Source organism: Euprymna scolopes, chromosome 32, assembly GCF_053919585.1.
Source record: "Euprymna scolopes isolate OS-2025 chromosome 32, ASM5391958v1, whole genome shotgun sequence".
NCBI lineage: Eukaryota > Metazoa > Mollusca > Cephalopoda > Sepiida > Sepiolidae > Euprymna > Euprymna scolopes.
The window spans coordinates 50,209,197-50,236,847 of NC_136513.1; the positions used below are offsets into that span (position 1 = coordinate 50,209,197).

At 30.3% G+C, this 27,651-nt stretch overlaps 1 protein-coding gene across 28 annotated transcripts in view; it reads right to left on the reverse strand.

Moving 5' to 3' along the window:
• LOC145256347 (spectrin beta chain-like) overlaps nucleotides 1-27,651 on the reverse strand; it is a 648,628-nt gene that overhangs the window by 11,153 nt on the left and 609,824 nt on the right. For 18 of the 28 annotated variants that reach the window (XM_080115149.1, XM_080115145.1, XM_080115140.1 and 15 more), the window contains 6 exons: nucleotides 27,512-27,616; nucleotides 26,645-26,772; nucleotides 25,897-26,015; nucleotides 17,188-17,277; nucleotides 14,557-14,688; nucleotides 4,881-4,973 (listed from right to left, as the gene is read on the reverse strand). In XM_080115149.1, coding sequence (XP_079971275.1) covers nucleotides 4,881-4,973; nucleotides 14,557-14,688; nucleotides 17,188-17,277; nucleotides 25,897-26,015; nucleotides 26,645-26,772; nucleotides 27,512-27,616 — 667 coding nt within the window. The remainder of the gene's footprint in view (nucleotides 1-4,880; nucleotides 4,974-14,556; nucleotides 14,689-17,187; nucleotides 17,278-25,896; nucleotides 26,016-26,644; nucleotides 26,773-27,511; nucleotides 27,617-27,651) is intronic. The other 10 variants (XM_080115160.1, XM_080115159.1, XM_080115158.1 and 7 more) reach the window with 6 other exon arrangements.

The following is a 27,651-nucleotide window of genomic DNA, read 5'->3' on the forward strand; positions in this document are numbered from 1 at the left end:
CATTTTGCAAAACTTGTCAATCAAGCGAACTGTATTTCCACCAATCTTCCAAAAAATGAAATCGAACAAAGACCAATAATGTCACCCTACTGTAACTGGAGGAAAAGAGATTTTAAACTTCTGCATCTCAAGAGAAAGATGCCCAGTAACAGAATTGATTAAATGCAGTTGTTATCTAAAAAAACATTTTGTTTTTAAGGAAGGTAGGGAGGGAAATACAAAAACCGAGAAAAATGGATTTTATTCGATTCACTTTTCTCGATACAACAGATCTTTTATGAAAAAGTGACACGAAACAAAAGTTTACAAGTCATGTTTTCAAAACTTAATTGTCCAACACATTTGTTTCTCAATTCAAACAAAAGTAAAATTGGATCTTAAAAGACACAGTCTTGCCTTTTGGTCGATTTTCATGTAATCACAACAGAAAACATTAAACGATTAAAATAAAATGTTTACAGAACTTTAAACTTATTTAAAATTTAACAAAAAAAAAATCTTATGACTAAAAAAAAAAAAAAAACTATTCATACTCGATTTTCTTATTTTTTTCACGATTTCCTTTATGTCTTCTTCAGCCACTCCAACAATAATGAAAATAAATATTTCTTACTGCTTTTTGCGGCATTGCAGCTTTAAAGAAAAACGCAAATTATTCAGTTCCCCCATAATCAAAACAAGAAATATTTGTGTTCTTTAGGAGGAAATAAACAGATATGATGCAAACTATATATATATATATATATATATATATATATATATATTTATTTATTGAAGTAAGTTTTGATGGTATTATTTAATCAAAATAAGAGATGTTAAAAAAGGCGAAAATCGACTTTCTTTACAGCTGGAATAGCTATATAAAATTTTTTTAAAAAAGACGACATACTGAGGAAATTTACTAAACATTTGTGAAGACAATAAGAAAATCGACCCTTCAAACTTCTCAATATAAAAAAAAATTAAGAAATGGAAATCTATGTAAAAAATGTAAAAATTTGTTGAAATTCCCCTTTCAGCACCAGTTTTAGTTCCGACCCTTTAATTGTAAGAATCACAGGATCAAAAAACATGTTAAAATACATCTCTAAAATTCTTAAGTTCAAGGTATTTTAGCAAAACCTTTGTTGCTAGCAGATCTCTATCGAGCAGCTCTGGTCCAATCACAGAATTGTAATCATAAGTCTGGAGCCGCCATCTAACTCATGATATGCCAGGAAACTGTTCAAAGATGTGCAACCAAAGCAAACATCCTCCACCACACACCTTCCATATTCAGAAAACCCTTGGATTCATTGTAGCATCTCATAATTAAACAACCATCATCACACAAATGCTGTGCAGTTTTTTGATGTCCATATCTTTGACATTTTGTCATACTCAAAATTGTTGAAACATGGAACAAACTGCAAAAACGACAAGTTGTAGTGCACCTGAGCAATCCAGCTAAAGAAATGGTGCTCTCCCCTACATCATGTAGTACGTGTCAAAAAAAAAGGGGGGGGGCCATTAGTTGATCCATTTACTTATAACATCAAAACAAAACGTTTCATTTATTGATTCATGTTGTAGCATTTCGCTTTTTCTATTTGATACGATTCATCATATACAATTAAACGTTATCAGGGTTCATACCTTTCCCAACAGAATCGGTTTTAAATGAACATAAATAGATCCATTAGACCAATCAAGCAGCATTTTCCTAAAATTTGGCTTTTTATTTGGTGACCAATATCTTAAATTCCAAGTTTTATAAAAGCAAAAGATAAAAAAAAAATGTAATAATTTTAATCAAAATAAAGATTTAGAGCTTTCATGTTTAGGGGGAATTTCAACAAGCAAAAACTGTGGCAAGATAAAATAGCAATACTAAATCAATCGCTAAGAATTTGTGTGAAAAAATTATAATGAACAATAAAATATAAAAAAATTATAATGAACAATAAAATATAAAAAAATTATAATGAACAATAAAATATAAAAAAATTATAATGAACAATAAAATATAAAAAAATTATAATGAACAATAAAATATAAAAAAATTATAATGAATAATAAAACATAAAATTATAATAAAAAAAAAAAAAAAAAAAATGGCAGTTCTTCAGTATGAGAAGGATGTTATTAACAAATTATCTCAACACAAATGAACTATACTTGAGTTTTTGCATTTAAATTTACAAAATCACGTTTTTTTTTCTAACCAAAAAGTCACAACATAATATACAAGACAGACACTTTAACAGATTATTAAAAATTTAAAAAAATGTCCACCATATTTGATTTAGCAACATATTAACTTCTGCCATTAAACTTTTGTTTAAGCTAGAAATTATTTTCCAACAGTTTAAAAACTTAAATTTTAAAGCGTCGCAATACAAAGTTTCACAACGTGTTGGATTTGTATTTGTTAGAATCCAAAATTTGAAAAGTAATGCTTAGCTCATAATTTAGAAAATCATTTTTGACTTGATATAAAGTTTAACCAGCAGAAATCAATGTGCTCATAAAATGAAAATATTAATTTTTTTGAAAGTGACCATCATATGGAAGAACTGGAAAAACATTTAAAATAAACAATTGAAAAACTAAAATTTTTCAATACAAGTGTATATATGTATATACACAAAAAAAAAAATAAAGCATTGTGATTTTGAGTTATGATGGTACAACATTTACAGAAAAAAATTCCGATGATATCTTTTCACTCAAGCATACACTGACGTTCATTCACATATGAACACTTTATGTAAACAACGAAAGAAGAAAAATGGATGAGTGCAGAACTACCTTTCCTGCTTTTCTAATTGCTTTGAAAAAAAAAAAAGGAAAAAAAAAAAAAAGACAAATGTGATACAAGATGAGTAGAATGATTTTTGTTGTAATTGTTTGCACAAATTACAGTTTCACATAACATTTTAAGATGAGAAAATAACCCACAACCACACGATAAGAAAAAAATGTTGCTACATGGAAGACAAAATGGATTTATGAGACAAAAAAATTTCTTGATAAAATTTGGTGGATTGAAGGAATGATATAAAAACGCTTGATGATGAAGAAAAATAAAAAAATGTCACCAGCAATGATGCAGTTCAAGATGGTTGAAATTATTTTGTTGCATCTCAATTGGTTTCTTGTAGTAATTTGTGGGTTTTAGGGATGAAACCATGGAACCAGGAGGTTGCGGATTGTTCTTGAATAATCAGAGTTTACAAATGAAAATAGTTTTTCTGTCAATGTAACGTTTCACCAGACATGGAAAATGGACAGACTCGTGATACCTCAATATGGATTGCCTCGAAGAAATTTGGATTTTTTTATGAAATACAATGAAAATGTAAGACAATAGACAAACAGAAGGTTAAGCAAGGATAATTAAGAGATTGTCGGAGAAGAGCAGATGTACGAGGGAGACGTACAAAAAAGACAAAAAGAGAAATAAGAGTGATGGAGAGGAGTTTTCTGTTGGATTTGGAACGAAAAATGCGAGGACAGAAATGATACGGTTTCGAAAATCAAGATAGAAAAATATCTTGTTATCAAAGGAGATATCATAGTATATCACACTAATTGAATAATAATAAAAAAAAAACTATATCAAGATTGATTTGATACAGAAATAAACAACTTTGTACAAATCACCCATATTAAAAAAAAAAACATTTCTATGAAGCACTAAAGTTTATAATTATCAGAAAACAAAAAAAAATTTTTTATTCATAATTACAGGTTGTGCAGACAAGTATAGGCGTTTACATTTTTGTCTAAACCCATTTTCTATGACTATTTGGTATTAAAAGACCCCATTTTACCATGAATCAACGTTGGAAATCTTTATAGTATGTAAGTACATAATCCAGGGTTTCCAATGTTTTAATGTTAGAAATGAGATCTTCACACCCTCTTAAATTAGAAAACTTATAAACGGCCACCCCTTTCCTTACCAGGATCTTTAGGGTCTAAACATTGATAAACAAAAGAATATTTTTTAATTAAAATGGGTGATTGGTCATAAGTTGTATATGGTGATAGGCAATTTCATGTGAGCATATCAGGTGTTGATAATTGTGTTGGCATGAAACCGACAGTTACCATCCAAATTTGATTTCTGCATCAACATTTACTAGCTTAATAGAGATGGAAAATATAGAAGACAGATTCAAATCAAAAACACATTCATAGATATTTTGCTTATTAAAAACTTTATGAAAATGATGAGAAATAACATCTTTGATCATTAACATTGCAATCGAAAATGTAATTTATAATCACTTTGATAAAGTTTCTCTTGAGAAACAAAATATTTGGATACAAATGGGTTTTGATTTGAATTGGTTTTTATTTATAAACAAACCTTTCAAAATCGAAACAGAAACGAGATGACAGATCTTGAACAAATAAAAGACTCAGTATCTTATAAGATAGAGCTATATCAATAATCAACAATAAAGAAAGTATTTAGATTCAACACCGTATTGTAGTTTCATGGTATCACCAAACATCAAAAGTGCCCTAACTGATATCAATCAAAAAAATAAAATCACAAAAATTGGACAGTATTTAAACACATGAATACCGTCAATTTTTCTGATTTTTTTTTTCTTTCTGATTGTTGCCTTTTGGGACATTTCTGATGATCGGTGATACCATGAAATTGCAGTAAAATGTTAAAACTAAATAACAACATTGTTTATTATTGATTATATTCTCAAGAATAAAACATTAAAGAAAAGGGTAGCATTATTCCAACCTTGTGGCTGTAACTTTTTTCATGTGAACAATATCTAAATTTGTTAAGTTTTTCATTAAAACATAAGTTTATATTTTCTATCTGTGAATTTGAACATTTAAACATGCAAAAGGTTTTTTATTTTTACCTGATGATGGTCCATCATCATCGTCAGCATCACGCATACGAGCGAAGAGTTTTCCAAATGGTGATTTGGAACGCGATCGTTTCTTCTCTTTATCTAATGCAAAAATTATGAAGTTCATTATAAGAGGGAGATAAGAGAGAGAGAGAGAGAAAAGAGAGAGAGCTAGCGACACAAGTGTGAGAGCAGATGACAAGATGCGTTTAGCTCACAAAGTAGCCATCTCTCACAGCCCAAAGCCAATTCGAAGCAAACTGTTGGTGCCAGCGACGAGGCAGAAGATTAAAAAGAGAGAAAAAATATCTAAAGCGATTAAAAATGTTTGCGTTTTAAACCCAGCCCGCGAACTTACTCCATGCAGTGATAACAACCCAATTAAAAGTTAAAAAATGTTTAATAAAATAATCAACCTAGTCTAGAACATGTTTTTAAAATGTTAAAAAATGTTGAAAAATTGGTAATCACTCATGTTAGTATGAACCAATACTAATACATTAGTGGTTTAAATAAACAGTACTTGTACAGAACCTGACACAATTTCTTGCAAACTAGCATCAGAATCTTCCTGTGGGTTACAATAAGCAACCAGAAGACATTGACGCAAATAACCAATCAGCAGACGACAAGTTTTATGAAATCGTAAAACTCATTTAAACAAGAATTTTTTCTTTTTTCAATCAAAAATGAATTCCAGCAAATTACGTCACACTGTGAGTGTGTTAAATCTCCTGAAGAAGTTATCGATTTCTTAAAAAAAAAAAAAAAAAAAAAAAAAAAAAAAAAAAAAAAAAAAAACATGCACAAACGTATGGCCAGGATGACTGAAGGGAACACTAATGGACAAGTTTGCATGGAGATGCAATAATATGAAATGCAGAGGATGGAGACATTTTTTTTTGCAATTAAAAATAGCTGATGGCCAAACAATTAAGATGATACAGCTATGGTCTCAGAACATGACAACCATTAAAAATTTGCACCAGGAATGCAGCATCAAGTCATAATCTACAATAAGACTGGAAACACTTTCTGCAAGCAACCTGTCATTAGAAATACTTGTTAAAAATTTTTTTCTTTTGTATGATTAAAATTATAATTTTTTTTTTTAATTTTATTTGCAGTTTTTTTTTTTTTTTTTTGCCCCGTTTGATTACAATGTCACATTTGTCATCTCTGGCAGTCGTCTGCTTTTTCCGGCTGTTCTGTAACCATGCTGGAAGAGGGCGACACTAAGTTGCCGTAAACTGGGTCAGGTTCTAGATAAGCACACACTAAACATGTTTTTTATTAGAACGATAGTGCTATAGTATTTTGCAGGTAAAGATGCATGGGGAGGGGGGGGGAGGTAAATGAATACAAGTGCATTTTATTACTTATTATTGATATATATTTTTTTAAATAAAATATTTGGAAATTTAAAAAAATACAGATTCCAAGTATCAATATTTTACTTTCATCCATCAAAAGCTCTAAAAAAATTTTTTTGTTTTACTCTTGATAAAGCCTTTGGCATATTAAAGTAAAACATTTAACAACACTTTGATTAATATCTCAATCACAAGAAAACTTCATGTGCAAACTTTTCTTGCATGAATGCAATATTGATAATCGCACACTCGATTGTTTGCTATCATTATCCAACTATACAATATATAAATAAAAGATTAGCTGGGATGAAAGGGTCAACAGTTTATCAAATGGATTATTAAATTGTAAAAAAGTTCTTTATTGGTTCCTCTGACAAACATTTCAACCAAAGAGAGCTGTTCCCACTGGATTAATTGCCAATTTTCACTAAATTGGTTCACACTTTAGATCATAACATATCTTGAAGTTCATATTTGAAGCAAATAATTCAAATACTTGCACAATGCATATTTGAGGTTGCTCAGGATGCTCAAGTTATTTTTGTTTCTATTTTAAACTTATACATAAATATAAAAAAAATATATAAGCTGTTCCACTTGCTAATGATTATTTTTAGGTGAATATTTAAAAATAAATCACATTATTAGTCAGGCAGAACCAAGTAATTTTAGAAATAAATTGTAGTGAAGTTATATTATAAATAAGACTATGCAGCAAGAACAAATAAAAATTTGATTAGTTCAAATCCTATTTGAGTTTGACTTTGAAAATCTGACAAGATAACTTTATATATTTGATAACAAAACTTTATATATTTGAATATATCGTTTTGTGGTTTACTATTTACACATATTGAAAGATGTGTAGATCTATGTCTGATGCTATTGAAGTGCAGCGAGTGTAAAACAACAAAAAATAAAGATCGTGTTCTTTTGTTAGTAGGAGTATCACTAGCTGTACTTTGGGATTTATGAACTCACCCAGATGCAAAGAAAAACATTTTTCTTTCTTATTTTCAAACTTTATTTTTTAGAGAGTTAAATTATTCATGGTTAAAAAAAAAAGATTATTAAAAAAAAAAAATTATTTAATTGCAATAAGACGATATCAAACAAGCTAAATACTCCTTAGTAAACTTACAAATAATAAAAGAAAAATGTAAAAGTGTTTAAATGGCGTAGTGCAACATTCAATATTAATAAGTTGTAAAAAAAAACCAAAAAAAAAACCCCCGAAAAACATGCCAACAACGGCATGTTGCATAGGTTCAAGAGGATGAATAAATTTCTAACGGTAAAAACCATAAAAACTAATAGAAATTCAATGTTAGTATTATTAATTTCTAAAAAGAACTTGCTTCATGGTAGACAACTTAAATTTAAATATTCTAAATATCTAACATATTCAGGCTAAACTGAAGTCGAAGGAGGAAGCAAAAGAAAACAGTGTTGATATCTGTCTTGTGTAACATACCTACGAGAAACAACTGCTTTGAAGACAGTGTTTCCTGGTGTGTTCCTCGAAAAGTATTCGAATCCTACAAAAAGTGTACGATGGCTCCAGAAAACTTTATGCACGACGAACGATAAAAAAGAAAAAAATTTTAAAGTGTGTAATTGTTGCACAAACGGATTTGTGCATACTTATTTTAGAGCGAGTAATTTTATGAGTTGACAGCTACAATTTTAGAGCTAAGGAAGGGAGGGTAGCTTTAATAATAGACCTTGTGTACGGCTACAAGCAGGCCATGAAGTGTGTCAGAAACAGTGATATTTTCTTCTTGGTAAACTACCTGTGGAATGCTCATTTCAAAAGGCAGTGGCAACAATGGAATGAAGAGGGTGGAGGATAGAGAAATAAAAATGGCAGTGGCAACAATGGAATGAAGAGGGTGGAGGATAGAGAAATAAAAATGGCAGTGGCAACAATGGAATGAAGAGGGTGGAGGATAGAGAAATAAAAATTCTTAATGCAAAAAAACGAGTTGGAGAAGGGGGATCTGTGTAAATTGAGAAAGGCAACAGTCACAACTCTAACTTCTCGTTTGACCTTACATCTATACTAAATAAAAAATAATTAATAGTTTAAATGTGAACAAGTCTCGAACAACTATAAACTGCCTCGGTGTGTGTCTTGATAGATACACTCACTGAATAACATGATGGGGTGTAGATGCTAAGAAATCAAATATACACGGTCATTCAAAAGTCATTATAAAATCTAAGTATAGATTTGTTTATTTATTGATCTAATACTCGTGTTTGCCCCTACCAAAAAAAATTTTCTTTTTTTAATATTACACAGGTCATATTTGCTAGCAAAGAAAAAAGATGACAATGTTTTACAATGAAAGTGAACAAACTGAAGCCATTAAATATATTCTTAGCTCGTTTTGCAAAACAGGATCAACAAGATGTGCTTTTGTTGTTATTTTCTTGTTAAGGGTATCAGGACTTTCAGACCATGCTGAATAGGTGCTAAAATAAACATTGAATAAAATTTGCAGATAATTGTGTTAAATGCAAGAATTGGACTTTGTAGTCAGAATCAATCATCTTGCTTTAAAATAATTTCACTATTTCCTAAAAGCAAACGAATGAGATTTTTTTTCTTTTTTTTTTTTAATAAAATCCTTATTTCAAAAATAGCAGACGTGTTTTTGTTAACTCTCAAACTAAATAGTTTCCAAAAAGGGGAGATAACAATGAATAAGCAGTTTTTATATTGTTATGTAAAGGATGACAGCCAGGGATTTTGTAAGGGGCAAAAAAATAAACAAAAAGTAAAAGATGTAAAAAAAAAATTATTTTTCATAAATATATACACATATAAGAACAACCACTTCATCCAGTCATGCCAAAGTTGTAAATAACTTGTCACACTAAAGTTGTAACTAGCATTTTTATCGCTAAATTTAGGCAGAAATCAGTGAGAAAGAGGTCAGTAAGTACATAGTCTATCAGATGCACACATCTCTAGCCAAAATATTTTTGTCCATGTGTCATGCTTAAGTTTGAAATATTTTCATTTTGAAATGTGCATGTCAATTGAATACAGCTTAAAAACGGGTCCATTTTATTGGCGTCACAAGATGAGGCTAACAATAAAATTCTTTAACTATAAATAAAAATAACGTTTTTCAAAGGAAACCAAGATTTTTGGTTAAATTATTGTGAAAAGGAACAGGCAGTTTTTCTTTTTTAAATTATTAACAGAATATTTTGGTAAATGAAATAAAATAAAAAGTTAATTTAAAGGAAAAATAATTTAAGAAAATGCGCCAACATGGATTATTATTTGCAGTAGTTTTTTAAATTTGTTTTTTTATTAAAATTAAGTTCTTTAATAAAAATTGTTACAATTTTAAAATTTTTAACATTACTTAATATAATTTTACATAAAATTTTTGAAAAGGCTTACTATAATAAATGAGTAATTTTTACAACTAAAAAATATAAATCATTTTTTTTTTTCAAGTACATAAAATGAAAAATGTCACTGCTGAACATAAAAAATTAAGCAAAAAAAAAAAAAAAATTAACACCATGCAAATAAATTGTAAACAATGCAGTGGACAATGGGGGTTAAATAAAATTTGCCTTTTAAGGAAATTCAGGTCTTTAGTAAAGTGACGAATAATAGAGCATTTTCTATTTGTTGGCGAACAAAAAAGATGAAAAAACCAACCCCAAATCAATAGCTGCATAAACTGTTTTAATGCATTTTTTGTTATAAAAACGTGTACAAATAAAAACTGAAAATCCCAACCCTTTTGAAATTGATGAATCAAGAATTAACTTTATTAACTGAAAAAAGGTTAACGGACAGCTCGGACGAGAAGAGAGCTAAAAGAAATCACTACCTGAAAAGTGTGTACCGACTGAATCGAATGAAAGTATAAAATTGTTGAGTTTTACCCTCCACCTCGACTATATTTTTTTTCTTTCAAAGGTTGTGCTCAAGATGGTAATTTAACCCTTTGTCTACATGCTCGTGTATCTAGTTGCAAGTCTGTAGACAAAAAAATTGACAAAGGAGTTTAGTAGAGACTGTTCCTCATACAGACAGCCATGGTCACTTATATATATTAATGCCGAGTTAATCAACGTTTATTTTCCTAAGGCTTTTTACTGTATATTTTAATCACAAAAATATAGGAACATAATTTTTAGTTTTGGAATTGAGTTATGTTTTTGAAAAAAAAAAAAAAAAGAAAAAAAAGTGGTAACTTATATTTTAATTCTTTTTAATTAGTTGTAAAGTTCAATCAACTCACCAAGTGATTCATCACGATGTTGATTAACAGTGAAACGGTAAAAAAAGTACAAAACATCATTCCATTGAGATAACGACAATTTTAAGTATCATGTAAAATAGTTCATTGTTTACAGAGAAATAAATCTTGTCACAAAGTTTCAGGATTTTTTTTCAATGCTTTTATATGTGGGCAAATAGATAATGCTTCTCTACAAATAGATGTTCTAGTATTTCTGTGTGGTTGTGTATACATACACACACAACCACATTGAAGAGCTATGATACAATGAAAGTGTCTGTGGATGACTAAAATATCGCAATCCTTGAGTTGAGCTGTTCAGTGAAATCACCATCAGTTTATGATGCAGTGTTCTTTGTGGACACAAATGGAGCTCTCAGGCAATTGACAATGTTTTGCTTACTTTTAACACATATTCAATGATAGCTAAATAGTTAGAAGTGCTATTTTCTAGACAGTTAAATTTGGATTTTAGCTTGAGGCACTTGTCAAGCCACACTGAAGAATCAAGATAAAAATGAAAGTTTGTCTTGTTTGTGTATGATATATATATATATAACAACTTATGGTAATTTTGTTTACCTAAATTGAATAAAATAATATATATATATATATGATGGCCTAACAAATTTGGTTGTCTGGAAAATTTGATAAACCAAATCTTGAATGTAAAAGTGCTCAATGGTATGAATAGTAAAGCAGTTCTAATAATAAATCTCAAACCAAATGAATATAGTTTAGCATCAAGTTGGTACATCTATTATATAAAATGTAATAGTGCTGAACAGAAGTTTTTGGAGATCTACAAATGCAATCAGTTTTCGACCTTTGATTTCATATTTCAGTAGACAAAGGGTTAAAGGAGAATGGAAGATTTAAAAAGAAAAAAAAAAGGTAAATACGGTTGAGAGGAAGTTGAGAAGGTGAAAGTGTCAGAAGATGAAGACGATAACAACAACAGGGTGCTGATGGTGCATTTGGAAGTGGTACAACACGGAACAAATCACAAAATGAGAAATTACATAAAATGAAGGCCAATGCGAAAATAAAAAAATGATCTCAAAAAGTGAAAAAGAAAATTATGGTTCGATTGATTGATTGATTAATTGATAAAAAAAGTAAATAAAATAAGTTTAAAATCTTACCTGAAAAATTTTTTTTTGATTAAATTTAGTGTTATTCTTTTTTTTTTAAGTTAATGTTTAGCAAAACTATTAAAATGTTTTCTTTTAAAAAGTACAAAATACAGTATCGAACTAAAGGCTGATTATTTTGGTATGATGCTTTATGAAATTTAACGGAACACATGAATAAGAAACAACTTGCAAAGTATAGATTTAGCACGGCCATACCATTCGCAAAGATTGTAAAAAAACAAACTTTTTTACAAATGCAATGCATTTGGCACAAAACAAAAGTGTAAAAGAAAAAATGATTAGGAATTGCAATTTGTCTGGAAAAATCTAAACCATATTTGGAAAAAATAAAACTGGTTCAAAAAGTTCAGTATATAATTTTTCAGATCATGAATTTTATATTTTGCCAAGTATCCAATTGGACAGGAAGAATTTCAAGAATATCTAGAGTGAACACTTCAGAATCTTTAGAAAATTGTTGGTCTAAAACAGTCAAAACAGAAGTCTGCAATTGCCAAAAATACTACACAGAGACATCCAATCTACAAGTCTGAATTTTTGGGAGTTACAATTCTATGGACTGAGAACTTTTTTTTTCTTTTCTTTTTTTAATATTAACAGATTTTTCAACAGTGGAGTCTAAATCCTGTCCTTTCCTTAATAAAAGATTACATTTGGCCAGGGATCAATTATATCACTGTCGGAAGATGTAAAAAATGTTTTGAAAAGAAGGGTCCCAACACTTAATAAATCTTCTAGATTCAAAATAAAAACGATGACTAAGCATGTCGAAAGAATTTGGAGAGGACCCATATTAATCCGTATTTTGTTTTTTTGTGTCTCGCAAACTCCATAAAGCATTTGCATTATCATTTAATTCCGTAATACATCATGCGGAATTCGTTCATCAGGCTTGAGTACGATACTGTATTAATCGAAAAATATTTAGAAAAGCTCCTGAGATTATTTTTAAGAATAGCAGAAATAAAAATTAGCATTTAGCTTGTGAAAAAAAGTTTAAAATATTTAAATAATATAAAATTAGGCAGCAAAGCTGGAGATATTTAAAATTTGGGAGAATTAAATTGAAACCCCCCACCCCACCCTACAAAGCATGGCGTACAGAGAGAGAAGAAAAAAAATTTTAGTTAAAAAAAAAAAATATTCTGTACAAAAGCAGAGAAATTAAAAGAAATTTACAAGAAAAATTTGTAAATAAATGTGAAAAAAAAGTTTAAATCAAAAAAACAAGAAAAAGCATTTAACATACGATTTAAAGCTTAATTGTTTGTTTTTTTTTCCCAAGATTTAAATTTTAAGATTTGTTAGGTTTTTACGTTCACATAAAGTTATTTTTATTTTTTAGTTCTTATTTGGTTTGATTATTTATAACTGAACATTTTATGGCTTCAAAAGGAGCCTATATATTTATTTTTAAGTTTATGAAATGAAAATTAATGAAACTTCAGTTTTGATATTGGTTTTAAAATTTAAACAAACACTGGTTCACAAAAAAAAAAAAAAAAAAAATTGCAGACAAGCATAAAAAATTGTTTTAACTAGCAGTGTGAAGATGAAAGATAAAGTCTGACTCAAATTCACGGGATTCTTATTTTCAAGAGTTTCAATTTTTCAGAGATTAAAAAATATGATTCAGAGTTCAACTCTCTTCAAAACTTCCGACTGTAGCATAATCCTATGCAGATAACCAACACACAGCACTTGACTGAAACAATAGCATCCAAATGTTGATGCAGAAATACATCAGCTTACTAAATGATACAGTCGCAAGTCACACAGATGACACACTGAAAGAAGCCCTGGCTACATCGAGTGCATAGGCAACATCCTGGAATGGGTGTGGCAGTTTAGAATGTTTGGGTGTTCAAAAATGTATTAACCAGCTTGATTTTTAGTTAACAAAATAGTGGCTGGTTAATAAGTTTGAAAGACCAACTTCCATTAACTCCCACTGTACCTCCACCACTCAACCTGACTAGCCATTTGCTGCAAGCAAACAATAACGACAGGATTGCATTTGTATACCAAAGGTTTTGCCATCTTTCTTATAAGCACTGCAGCAATATACATTCCAAATGCAATATCCATTTTCAATTATAAATAAAATATGCCGGTTGCAAGTTGGTGCCCAAAAGAAAAACTGGATGCATGGATCAGAGACCTGGTCAATTAAGGTGTCAGATTGCTTAAAATTACAATCTATTTTAAGCATTTCATTGCGTTCATTTACTGACCAACCAATACCTTAAAAAAAATTAATTTAAGGTAATACCAGCTATATGCATCAAGTTAATAATAATAATAGTACAATGGTAGTGTCGACAGACTAGCACCATATCAAATAGTCATGAAGGGTTAAAGAGGATGGGAATATACAGAGAAAGCACCAATCGACCTCCACTGGATGAATGCAAAGACGACTGGAACTTTGGGGAGGTTTATTTCTATCCAAATCCCAGCGAAGACTAATGGTCTGTGCCAGCAAGAAATCAATGGTAAGCGGCTGTTGTGATGACAAAGTCATGTGCAAAGGTTATTGAAAAAGGTGGAGAGTACTGAAAATCTGGAGAGACTTGTTGTCACCCAGACTGTAGGGAAGATCACCAACTATTATCAGTGAGTAAATACTAATGATGACCTGTGTGAGAATTCATAGTGAGTACAAATAATAAACGTAATCGCTTGTGTTGGAAAAATTTTTTTTTTGTAAACCAGTTGAATAATTAAAGTTTAAATGGAGATGATTTATTTATATGGAAAGGTGCGGATGAAGATTTATTATGAATTTATTTTACAGATGCCAATTTATTTGAATATAATTAAAGATAAAAAAAAAAAATTAAAAAAATGGAAGAGACATTGTTTTAAAGGCACCTACTCTTTGCAGAGCTGCTGCCCCTGTGGGGGAGAGACCTGGACTTTAATAGTGTTGAATCCTCTGGGGAGGTGACTGGTGTGGCCGTATCCAGAGAGCGATCTTTGGTGGATGGCAAGCCGTATGAACCAGGGCCTTGATCGATGAAATAAGGACATAAAATTGACGCATGCGACAGTTGGTGTTACATGCAAAACAATAAACGTAACTGTTGAACGATCTTCGTGTCGTTTTTGTCGTTCCTTTCTCAGAAAAAGAAAAAGTTAAAGAAACAAGAAAAAAGAACGAAAAGAAACAAAAGAAAAAGAAAATAATTAAAGGTTGGGAGTCAGTGAGATGGAAGTAAAACAGGCCTGATTAAAAGGGAATGGCAGGCAAGAAATAAAAGGGAGGCTCAGAATTTGAGAGGGAGACTGGCTGGAATTAAGGGACATGGACAAAACCCGGGGGGCAGTTGAATTCAGGAAAATATTTAAGTTGAGATACACAGAGAAAGGGAGTATAAAGGAATATGGACAAGTTAAAGACAGAGGAAATCAGAACGGAAACAACTACAGGATGGAATATCAAATAAAACGGACATAATTTACTATACTTTTTGTAACGATAATCTGTTAATTCCATTGCAAATTTTAATAACATTATCAATATACAAATTCAGAATTAAAACATATATATATATATTTTTACTATAACTTTTGAAATACTCAAATAATGTTGATTTTTGTTTTTATTTCTTTGAAACCTAGAGTCAGTAAAACTGATCTGGATTGTTGAAAGATAATCCAAATTAAACTCTTGGATTTCAAAATGACACCAACAAAAACATAAACAAATTCAGACATGCCATGGAAGCAACGTTTACCAAGTATTCTAAGAAAGAATTTCCCTGGTAAAAAAATTCATGGTAGACCTCCAAGGCATGACTGACTAGATCTGCAGTAATGTAAAGTTTCCTTTGCTAATGGTGAAAAGATTAACAAAGTACCAAACAAAATGGGAGGATAGTGTATTCGAAAAAGTGAGCAAAGATCCTTTAAGAATTATGGAATAAAGTTTGACAGTATTTTTACATTTAAATAATTTTTTTTTGTTTCTTCACTTTTGTTCATTTCTTTTTGATAAAACTTTGGTATTAAAATGCTTAACTAATATATATATATATATATATATTAGTTGAGATAAAAAATTTAGTTAGAGATCTACAACTTATTACTTAGTTCGTTAAATCCCTATGACATTTTTAAGACTATATACATTTTTTTTAGTCTCAAGAAAATGTAAGAACACCTGCAAAAAGAGTCTACATGTTCACATAGTTGCCAACATCACCTTTCAAATTGGCCCTGTTGTAATATGAGCAATATAACATGGTACTCAGTAGACAACAGAATGCAGAGTTTATGTATATAGATGCTAGACATGTCTGACCACGTATATCCCTTTTAAGGGTGTACGTGCGTACGAGTAATCTACAGCAACGCAACGGTTGCACAACTAATATTGCTAGAGTCCAGTAAGCAGAAAAACTGGAAAAGTTGAAATAAGCAAAGATTGGAACAACTTTGGAGTTTCCTCATCCTAGATTAGTTGCACGACTAAAATTTGAGATTGTCATCTACTGTACTCTTTAATCAAAAGCTGGAAGGAAAATATACAGACTCATAGCTTTTCTGAGGATATTAGTGAAAGTGATGCAGTGGCCTCGACAAAACTAACCTAGTACGGCAAGCTCAGAATCAACATCAGTAAACACAAGACATCACTTGCATATATGAATTATAGACATCTAAAGGGTGTTTTTTTTTCCAGATAATATAAAAAAAACAAATACAGATGTGTTAATTAAAGGTGAGAAAAGGGAATAAGGTCAAGGGTCAAAATGGGGAGGCGTTTTGTGATAGGATGGTGTAACAATCAATGGTTGTACCTGTAAGGTGTGAATAGAAACTGATTATAACAAAAAGCAATAAAACAAGGTCAGATGGGTTAAGAATGGAGAAGCATAAAGAGATTTCTTTTAAAATCTCAGGTAACCCCCCCCTCACCTTTCCGACCTCCTGAGGCCAGAAGGAAGGGGGGCAATTGCACTATAGAAAGAATGAAGAGAGAATGATTATACCATGTTCCAGGAAAGAAAACACAGAGACGTTTGAAGATTTTGAAAAAAAAAAAAAAAAAAAAAAAGAAAAGATTTTTTTATTATTTCAATGTTAGGAGGAACTTTCGTAAAGACTGCCAACACCATTAAAAACACAAATGACATCCGAGGAGAGAAGATTAGACGAGAGAAAAGATTTGTCCAAATCACCTTTTCATAGCACATAACAAACTAAATCTAATTTATCGTTTGATGAAGATAACAGCTTTCGCTTCACCTGATCTTATTTAAGATCAAGCATAACCGGTTTTGTTCACCCAACAAAACTAAATTACGAGTTGGTTAATAATATTAATGCAAGACAAATTGGAGTGTTAAAAAAAAAAAAAAAAAAGAAGAAATTTGCCTCTCAACGGCAATTTTTTTTTTTTTTTTTTTTAATTTTTAATGTTTTCCCTTTTCCCAGTATTATGTGTATATAAAAAAAAAAAAAGCAGAAAAAAAAAAATCCTCTCCAGCATAAACCAAATCACCTTTCGAGCGGGGTTTCAATGTTTCTGGTGTTGCAGCCGGTGCACTGGCGGCCGTTGTAGGTGTGGTGGCAGTGATGGTCACTGATGGATCTGTTGCAATAAAATGGTTGTGTGTAGAGATTGATTGATAGAATTATTTATAAAGACACTTGAAGACAAAGTCGGATTTTACTGAGAATTGTTCTTGGAGTAGCAGTAGCAGCAGCATCAGAGATATGAATATACAGATCACGCAGACAGATACGATCAGGCATTTTTTTTTTTTTTTAATTTATCTATCAAGCATCCAGGTTTTAATAGACAAAAATGTAAGAAAAGCGGTTATAATATTGGAAATGTTAGTTTTGCTTTTATGGTGGCGTGGATTTTTTTTTTTTTTGTACAATCTCTAAAAAGAACAAGAAATTTGCCTTGAGAATTCTAGAATGAAAATTAACTTCTCAAAATCGGAACAGAAATTAAGGAGTTTATAATGCATTTCTGATGATTGGATTATCCATGAAACTGCAGTAAAGTGTGAAGATAAACCACTTATTGTTTATATATACATGTGTGTTAGCTGAAAACTCGTCTTCAAGCATTGTCATTGTTTGATCATGAAATAATTCATCGATGAGCTACTCTGACACATCATAGTTCTGCCAGAGACTTGCATCGTTGGGTGCAGGTGCTGGTGAACTGATGTCCACAATGTCATAGATTTTCAAGAACATTTCACAATCAGTCCCAGAATCCTTATTCTCACTGATCGAAACGTTTATTGACGTTGTTTGTATTTTTAGTGTGCAGCCAACCATTGTGTGATGAAAACCCATTACGATCCAAAAAGAAGAGCAAGTCTACATCATTGGAAGCAACAGTCGCTAGAGATGTATCAGTTTTCCTTCTAGATGCCTGCCTTATTGGACACTGAAGGGAACATCTCTTCCGATGGTTTTAACGTGCCCACAGACACCAACCTGAGTGCTTTTATGTCCTGGCACGCACGCACACACACACATGTTTTTATTATTTCGACCTCGGGGATTTTTACTCAAATCATTACAAGTTGTTTCAATAGACAAGACAAAATTATCCTGTCGATCTCGTCAGCCAATCTAAGCCAAGTTGCTTGTCTAGACACACTGATGAGCTGTGAAACAGCACTGTATGTGGATGACTATATATATATATATATATATGTGTGTGTGTGTTAGTGTTGGGGCAATGAATTGCAAAATTTGTGCCTATTTTACAATCCTAAAAATGATTCCTTTAATTTTTTTTATTTTGTTTAAAACAAAATCTTCCACTGCTGATAGTAATAAAAAATATTGATTTTAAAATATCAGTAAAACTAAAATCTATAGATCACTGTCACAAATGTGTTTTTCTTACGTTTGAAAGCATATATGCACATTTAACGTGTTGTTACGGCAATCAGGACAAAATAACTATTTTATAGTTAAATATTTAGAGAATTATAAAAAATCGGAATCGGTAAAAAATATTGAAATCGTCTAAGCACTATATATATATATATATATATATATACACGAGCAAACAGTTAATAAAACATGTTAAAAAACAGTTTGAAAAAGAGTTCAAAACATATTTAAACTGTTCATTAATCAAGGGAAAATCTATTTGCTCTTGCATCATGTCTTGTGGGTAGAGAGCATTTCACGAGCTTAAGATTGGAAAACAATCCAATCAATAAAAGTAAAAAAACTGAGAAATATTTGTTATTAGTTCTGTGAATCGTCAAATTTTAGATAATCATTAATAAAAAAAAAGCTAAGTCTATTGTTTTTTTAAACCAATGAAAACTCGATGGAAGTGCAAGCAGTAGTTCAGACATACATGCCGATACCAAACCAATTTTTTTCCAGGTGAACTTTAAACCCCAAAACCCTTTCCATTAACGATCATTTTTCCCCCCCCCACTTTTTAAATCAACTCTTGCTAAAAATTCCTAACTTATGATTGTGTGATTTTGGTATCTATTTAGTCTTTTAGTGTTCAGACTTTTGAAACAAATAATGCAAAATTTAATTTATACATATATATATATATATATATATATATACATACACACACACACACACTTTGTAGTGCTTTAATATTTCAGATGGGGGGGGATTTGTTACTAGAGCATAAGGTATTTTGTTATAAAGTGAAGAGAGGTCAATTTCTTTGCCATTATTTGACCGCTAAACTTTTTTTTGCATTATTTACTTGATAACCTAGTCAATCTCTGGTCCACAGGTGCACTTTAAAAGGCCACTGATTTGTTATAATTTCAAATCGCATTCAAATCGTGTCCACAATTTCATCAATATGGTGTAGAATTGTTTTACAACAAATTCCAGACTTTTTCTTCATTTTTTCCAAAGAGATTCGTTGATCCAAAGAAAACTGGTCAATTTCTTTAAAATTGTTCCACTTCCTACAATAACTTTGTCCATTTATAAATAGAAGAATGAAATAAAACAAAAACTACATTGCAACCATAAAACAACACCTTCCCCGTTCTCCGACACCAGATTAATAAGCCAATCAAATTCCTTCAGATGCATATACTTTGGCGCTTTTTATATGAGACTATCCTTAAAAAAGATCCTCAGCTCCCATCTGGATTGTAAGCAAAATTTAAATATTGTAAAAGTAAGACAAAATTTATAGCTGAGGGGAATTCAAAATTTTTGAAGGGAAGATGTCATAATTAAGGCTCGCAGGTGGACAGAAATGAACAGAAAGCAGTATTCAATCCAATGAAAACACTATAAATTTGAGTATATACGTATACACACACAATTACATTATATACCTTAGAGCATATTTTTAAGTAACAAACCTTTTAGATATGGTTTGCTGTATAAAAGCACACAAGAAGCTTTTTATGTGCTTGTTTTCTTATCAAAGGAATAAAAATTTCCAATTGACATTTTAATGTTTTTAATTTAAACTAGTTCTTTTTGTTATTATTTTGGTTATTTTAAAACAGATTGCTTTAAAATTGGATTCTGTTATGTTGTTGACTTAAAAATGTAAAAATCTTCTTGCATTCTTGTTATTTTAGTATTCATTTTATTATAAAGAATATTTAGCTGCTATTTATCTTTTTTAGTCAAGAAAAAAAGATTACCCATTGTAAAAAATTTAACTTATTGCAAAAAGTTAAAAACGAAGATGTGTTTCTTTTATTTAAATATTTAGCCAACATTTGTTTTATTTTAATAATGTATAAAGAAAGGTTTATTGCTTTAAAAATATATTCATTTTATTTATTTTAATTATTTATTTAAATTGTTACTTTTAATGAAAGATATTTTATTGATTTGAAAAATAAACAACTCGTTACTTTTAATGAAAGATATTCAATTTATTTAAAAAAAATATTTAAATTGTTACTTTTAATGAAATCATTTTATTTGAAAAATAAATAGATGACTATTATTAAAAAAATAAGATTTTTTTTATAAATATTAACAGACATTTTTCATGAGAAACATTAACAGTAAACTATACAAATCAATAAAAAATTGTGAAATTTGCATGATGTCTACCTAGATTTTTGAGAATGATAAAATATGCAAAATTCAATACAAATAAAAATAAAAAAAATGGTAGTCATTTTATTTATTTGAAAAATATTTTAATTGTTACTTTTAATGAAAAGTATTCATTTTATTTATTTGAAAAATATTTTAATTGTTACTTTTAATGAAAAGTATTCATTTTATTTATGCATAATACAAAAGAAAACAAAACGTCATGAGAAAATATAACTAAAAAACTCAAAGATTTCTTATTAGTCTTATTCAACAAGACATGTATAAAAAAAGGTTTGTTACCTAAATATACTTTGATATATATATGTATATATATTTGCAGGAGGTACATGGGTGGGTAGGAAAGGCAATATCGGAACACACATTTATTTTAAATAAAAAAGTAGGAAATAGGGAAGGTATTTGAGGTAAAAAGCATGCAGCTAATAAAATGGAATTGAAGAAAGGAAAAGCAAACTTAAGCGGGTTTGCAGGATAAACTCTACCACAAAAACAGGACAACAAAATAAAAAAAGGGATCAGAAAAATAATTGCTTTTAACAAAAACAAAAAAAAAACTGATTATTAGAAAAACAAAACCTCAAAGTGCATTGGAAGTAAATGAAGAAATAACATTTTTTTTTTCATTCAATTGTACCATAGGAACTGATGGAATATCTTTTATAACAGCCATTTTTTTTTTTTTTTTTGGTAATTGTTATTCTTAAATAATCAATTATGTTTACTTTTTTATTTTTGTCATATTTTGTGTGCTCAAAAATAATGTTAAAATTTTTTTTTTGCAACAGAAAATTTGTTTCTGCATATAAGAAACTGAATTTTTTTAATTGAAAAAAAAAAAAATAAATAAATAAATAAAAATTCTTATATGCAAGAAACACCATGATTACAACTGCTTAAAATATTGAATTAACGTAAATTAGAATTTATCACAAGAAATACAATTCATGGCCAGCAATAAATTTTATCTAAAATGCTGGTTAAAAAAAAAAAAAAAAAAGAAGGTCAAGATATTCCAATGGTCCTTATAATATAATTGAAACTTTTTTTCTCTTTTTCCCCATTTTAAGAGTCAAAGTCTAGAAGTTACAGAAATTGTATCAGTTCCAACAACCTACATGAGGCCTTTGTTTTTGAATGCATAACTTCGATCTCCTCTTTCAGTAGAAAACTTGAGATTTTCAAGATCAAAATAGAAGACGACTAAAATAATTTATAGGATTTGCGTGATCAAAAATGAAATTTTGAAACTGTTCGACAATTGCCAATTCAAAATGTCTTTTTTCTACATTTTGAATTGGCAAAATCGTTCCAAGTTGGGAAAATGAGTTTAGACAACAAAATCATTATTTAGTTGTGTGCTTCCTCTGTCATCACCAATGAAGAGTTGAAGCAGATCACGTTTTAATCTTAACATTGTTTTGAACAAATATTGCACAGGCGATATGGTTTTTGCCATATGACTTAACAATATCAAGCAATGGTGAGAGAATGTCTAGGGTTTTGGATGTCCACACAATACATGGCCAACAATGTAGAACAGATGAAAGATACAACTGTTCAATTTCAATGGGTTCTGCTAGTTGATATAAACGAGTGATTTGTTTATGTCATGGCATATCAACCCCTTTTTTAGTGAGGAGTATTTAATACCAAAACAACACGTATAAGAAAAGATTTATTACTACGCTTGAGACCATTACAGTATAAGTGAATTCAACTCTGGTCAATGTGTCCATTACAGATGATTTCCCCACCACCACTTCTTATGGAATCCTCATTGAATCTGTGTAAAGCATAATAGCAGGAGTTACCTCCCTTATTAGAGATTAGCTCCCTTGAATAAAAACTCCCCTCTGTAGGCATTTTCACAATTTTTACTAGGATCTATTTTTTTTTTTTTTGTTAAATGGATTTGATTCAGCAAATTTGAACAAAGTTTACTCATTTCCAAATCCTCTTAACTCCATAACTTCAGTTATATAATCTTTTTTTTATACTTTATTAAAAAAAAAAAAATCAATTGACAACTTTAGTCTTTGACGCTTAATGAAGCCCCCCCCCCATAAGATTCTTAGTGCAACAAACCGAAACGCAAAACGTAGAGGCAAGTGAAGAAGAGACACTTGTTGAAATTAAAATGGAACAGCATTTATAAAAGAAAAATATTTAGACACAAATCTGCAAGAGAGACAAAAAAACAAAAAACTGGCAAAAATAAAATCACATAAAATAACAAAACAAGGAATGTGAAAAACAAAAACAAAAATATGAACAAATATTAAAAAAAAAAAAAAAATTGAACTTTGGAAAGATGATTTTTAAACAAAAAAACTAAACCTAAATTAACATTCATATTAACTAATATATAACATGAAGTGTTGATATTTGGATGACCATCCAAATATCAATTCTTGAACTCAGCCGAATCAAGAGAGACAACTCCAAGAGATATAAAGAGATTGATAACTTTTCGAAATATTATAATAGAAATAAATATTAGGTCAAGTTTATTACTATTGTTTTTATAGCAAATAACAAGCAACACTAATTTCACATATGGGCATGCGATTTATTACGAGATAAAAAGGGGATAATTTCACCCGTTCCAAGATTGAAGAGACAATACAATTACGAACTACTATTTGCCAGGTTCCAAAAATATTACATTTTGGAATCATTCTGTGCCATAGAATGCACACGTATAAAAACACAAAAGACTGTCCTAGCATGCAACGAGTTAATATTAACAGTCTTGAATAGGTCTTTGATCATGCAATAAAGACAGTACAAGATTGATGGCCAGAGAAACTGCACAAGAAATCTAAATAAAGCGTAATTCAATCAAATTTGACAGTCATAGATATTTTTAAAAAGACAGATTTTAAGTAAAATTAATCCATATTTTTGTATTTTTTTTTTTAGTTTTCTTGCAAAACCTTAAAAAGTTTACAAAACTGAATTTGCTGACCAATGTCTTCGCTATTTACAATACAGTACAGTCAAGAACTGATACAAAGACTGATGATCAAGCCAATAAAATAATTTTGATTGTGAGACATTCCTCTTGCCAACTTTATATATAAAATCTCAGAGATAGATTGAGGCGGGAGGTATAATTAAAGAGTAATAGGTATTGAAATGTTATCAAGAGTGGTAATTGCAAAAAAGCAATATTTATTTTGAAAGTCATGCCCAATGAAAAGAAACTATTTAAATACCTCAGTCATGGTATTAATGAATCATTGGCCAATTACAATTATTGAAAAAATAATGTTTGCATTTTTTTTTCAAAGTTTCTTGTATTCTGCAGATTGCCAAAGCAGAATATAAAATGGTGGATGAACAAAAGAAATCTTCAAAGATTCAGTAAACTATTTCTGGCAGTGCTTGTAATTTTCAGAATATTAAAGATCAGTTTCATTTTCACCAAACAAAAACTGACCAAAGAAATTAATGAAGCATTTCAATCCATGACATAATGGCTAGTGTAATATTCTTATCATTAAAATAATTTTGGATTTTAATTTAAGGAGAAAAAGAAAAGTAGTTATCTTCAAACTAAAAGGAAATAAATTTTAAGGAAAAAAAAAAAAGCAAACAGAAACTACACAACACACAAAAAGAGAAGAGAAAAAAGAAAAGAATAAAGATAGTAAAAAAAAAAAGAAAGAAAAAAGAAAACGGTCAACATTATGCATGCAATGGGGGTAAGGAGAAACTAAAAAGCATTAGAATTTAAATAAGATTAAAAAAAAATATTCTATAATTATTTTTTACATTAAATATATCTTGGTATTCAACACATTTTTTTAATTGTCTGATATTGTCTTCTGCACATGTTAGAATATTGCTATTGTAGATTACATAACTATGCTTAATTAACAACTAGGCCACATTGGCTCATAACTTAACAAGTATTACCAGTGTAATTTTGGTGCAATTTTATTTTTCACTTCATTTCATCTGTTTTAAATCTACAACATTTGAAAACCATTCATTGAAGACAAGTTGCTATGTTACCGATAGCCAAAGAGATGTCCATATCACTTTTTCCCCCAGTGGTAATACAGCATAAATAACCGAACAGATCCAACAAGATTTAAACTATTAAACAAATTTCATAATCGGTAATGTTATCCATTTGACCAGTTGTGCTGTCTTTACGGTGACTCTAAATCATTTAACATATTTATTCGTTGATCAGTCATGTTTTTTTATTGTAGAGCTAAGCATCATAATCCACGTGAGAAACTTTATAATCATGGTTGACAGGAAATTCCCAAACCATCAAATCATTTTGAAATGTTTTCAAATGAGTTAATGATGGCATGATGTGCATGCACGGAAAAATAACACCTCTGACTTTGCGACAGATTTGCAACAAAAAACAAAAAAAATATGAGATTAGCCTTTATAACGGGATACGGACATACACGTCACAGAGTATACAGATGGTAGCAAATGGATTTAAAAAGTAACGCGATCACATTTGGGTGCATGCATGGAAAAATAAAGAGAACAAAAGTTGAATCGGCCTCTTTTGTCGCTGACGCAAGAATGATCAGACATTGAAAATGCACTCCCCATGGTTTTACCTTAGCTCAGGCATGGATAGACTTTTCTTGCATAACAACGCATCAGTTTATTTTCTCCATATAGTGTTTGTGTGATTCATTTCTCATCTTAAACAGAGTACAGATTTCGACGATGGAAGCACAAGAAATGAAACGGACTTGAAACGAAAATTAAGGTTTTTTTTCTATGAGATAAACAAAACACAAAATGGTATGGAATGTTTTTTTTCTTTCATCTGCAGTTGTGTGGTTTCTTTTTTAAAAACAGAAAGATAAAAAAACCTGTCTGGAAAAAAAAATTGTTTTAGGAAAAAAAGTTTTCCGTACAAAAACCATTATACTGATTTACACACAAATGGCGCAACTACAGGGATGGTTGTTAGGTCACTACATGTTTGTGCATGCAATGTTGTACCATTATATCACATGTATTAGCTCATCTACATGGAGAGAGCGAGAGAGAAAGAGAGACAAGGTGGTTGTGATTGGTGGCCTCTTCATGTACGATATCCACCTGTAAATCATCGTTCAAGTACCAAACAACCTTTCATTCTTTCCCCTCTTCCTTCTCCTCCTACCTGATTCATCCATCTCGTCTTTCTCTCCATTAATCATGGCCGGTTGGGAGCTCTCGTCAGCTGCGCCGTCTCCTTCATCAGCCTCTGTAGAAACATGGTCTTCTGGTTCAGGCTCTGGTCTGTAAAGAGAAACGAAAAAAATTATCTGTTTTGAAGATTTCATTTCAAATAACTTTATAAAACGCGCCAAGCATAACATTAGTTACTTTGTGCACGATATATAACAATATCAGGCAGGTGAGAGTTACAAAGCTGCCGGAAGTAAACTAAAGACTCCCTTTCTATTCTAGTATGTTTAAAGCAATGTAAGAATTAACATATCTACTCAGTCATGACTGATAAAACAAGAACAATCCACCCCCATGGATTAAGTGTAAAAGATTCAATTTCAAAAAATATACCAGAAGAGGTTACTTCAGTAAAAACAAGCACGATTCAAATAACATTAAGATTCTGAATTTTGATGAGGATCAATAATTTGCATCATTCGGATTACTGCTCTACAACGCCTTGGCCAACACAACCCTAACCAATCTCATTCAGGTATATCCTATCGAACACAGAAATCTGCATGGCATTTCAAACAAAACCGTCCACTCAATCCATGGGAGCAGCATGCCCCCATTCTGCCAGCCAAGAGTGGGCAAAAGTGAAAAATAATAATCCACTGGATTCCTGGTATCACCCACGCAGAGGATCAAACTTTCAAAAGAGTGTCATTTAGAATTTCAGAAACTGTTGTACTCACGGTTCTTCTGGGGGAACAAATTCATCAATGTATTTTCGTCTCTTTTCCTCTTTTGATCTGGCCACTTCATCTGGATGTTCTTGCCGATATTCCTCTTCTTGTTTTCTTTGAATTTCTTTAAGTTCAAACTGTAAACAAAACAAAAAAATGTTGGTGCAAAACAGTACATAAGACTCCAGCTTTAATTTTGTCCCAGATTTTCTTTTTTTTTTTAAATCTTAATTTAATTCATATTAAAATAATGCATATTCTCTATATAAAAAACAAAAGCCAAGCATGCAAGGTCCTCCTACATGAGTGAAAAATTTACTTTTACCATGACTAATGTTTGTGCAAAATTTTAAAAACATCCAAGGCATAGTTACTGAGAAAAGTGAGAATAAATGAATGGACAAATTATTTGGGACAATTTTACTTCTATAATGGCCCATAGTGGGGCAACTAGAGTTATCGCAGAAAACCCGTTCTGGCAAAAAATTACTTTTACCATGACTAATGCTGATGAAAAAAAAAAAAAAAAAAAATCCAAGGCATAGTTATGGAGAAAAGTGCAAATAAACAAATGGACAGGAGTGAATTACTAGGTTTAATCCCTCTTTTGTCGGAGGACCAAAAATGTTTGGAAATTTAACTCATATAGGCCATTGAGAAAACTAAGATGGAATGAAATATTTAAAAATGTCCTCTTTAACAAAGAATGGTAAACTCTTATAAAGAAATATGGACAGGGTTGTTTTTTTTAAATATTCATATAAATTTGAATTTTGATTGAGAATGTGTAAAGAAAAAAAAAGAAAAGAAAAAAAGAAAAAAAAGAAAAAAAAAGAAAAAAAAAGAAAAGAAAAAAAGAAAAAAAGAAATGCTTACTGTTGTGAGTTTTTCCAAGGCAGCAAATCGTTCTTCTTGAGTTGCTGCAGACTTTTCAAAGGCCTCATGTTTCTTGATAAGGTTCTCCACAGCGTCCAGTGATTCCTGAAATTCAGTAGAAAGAGAACATAAAAATTAAC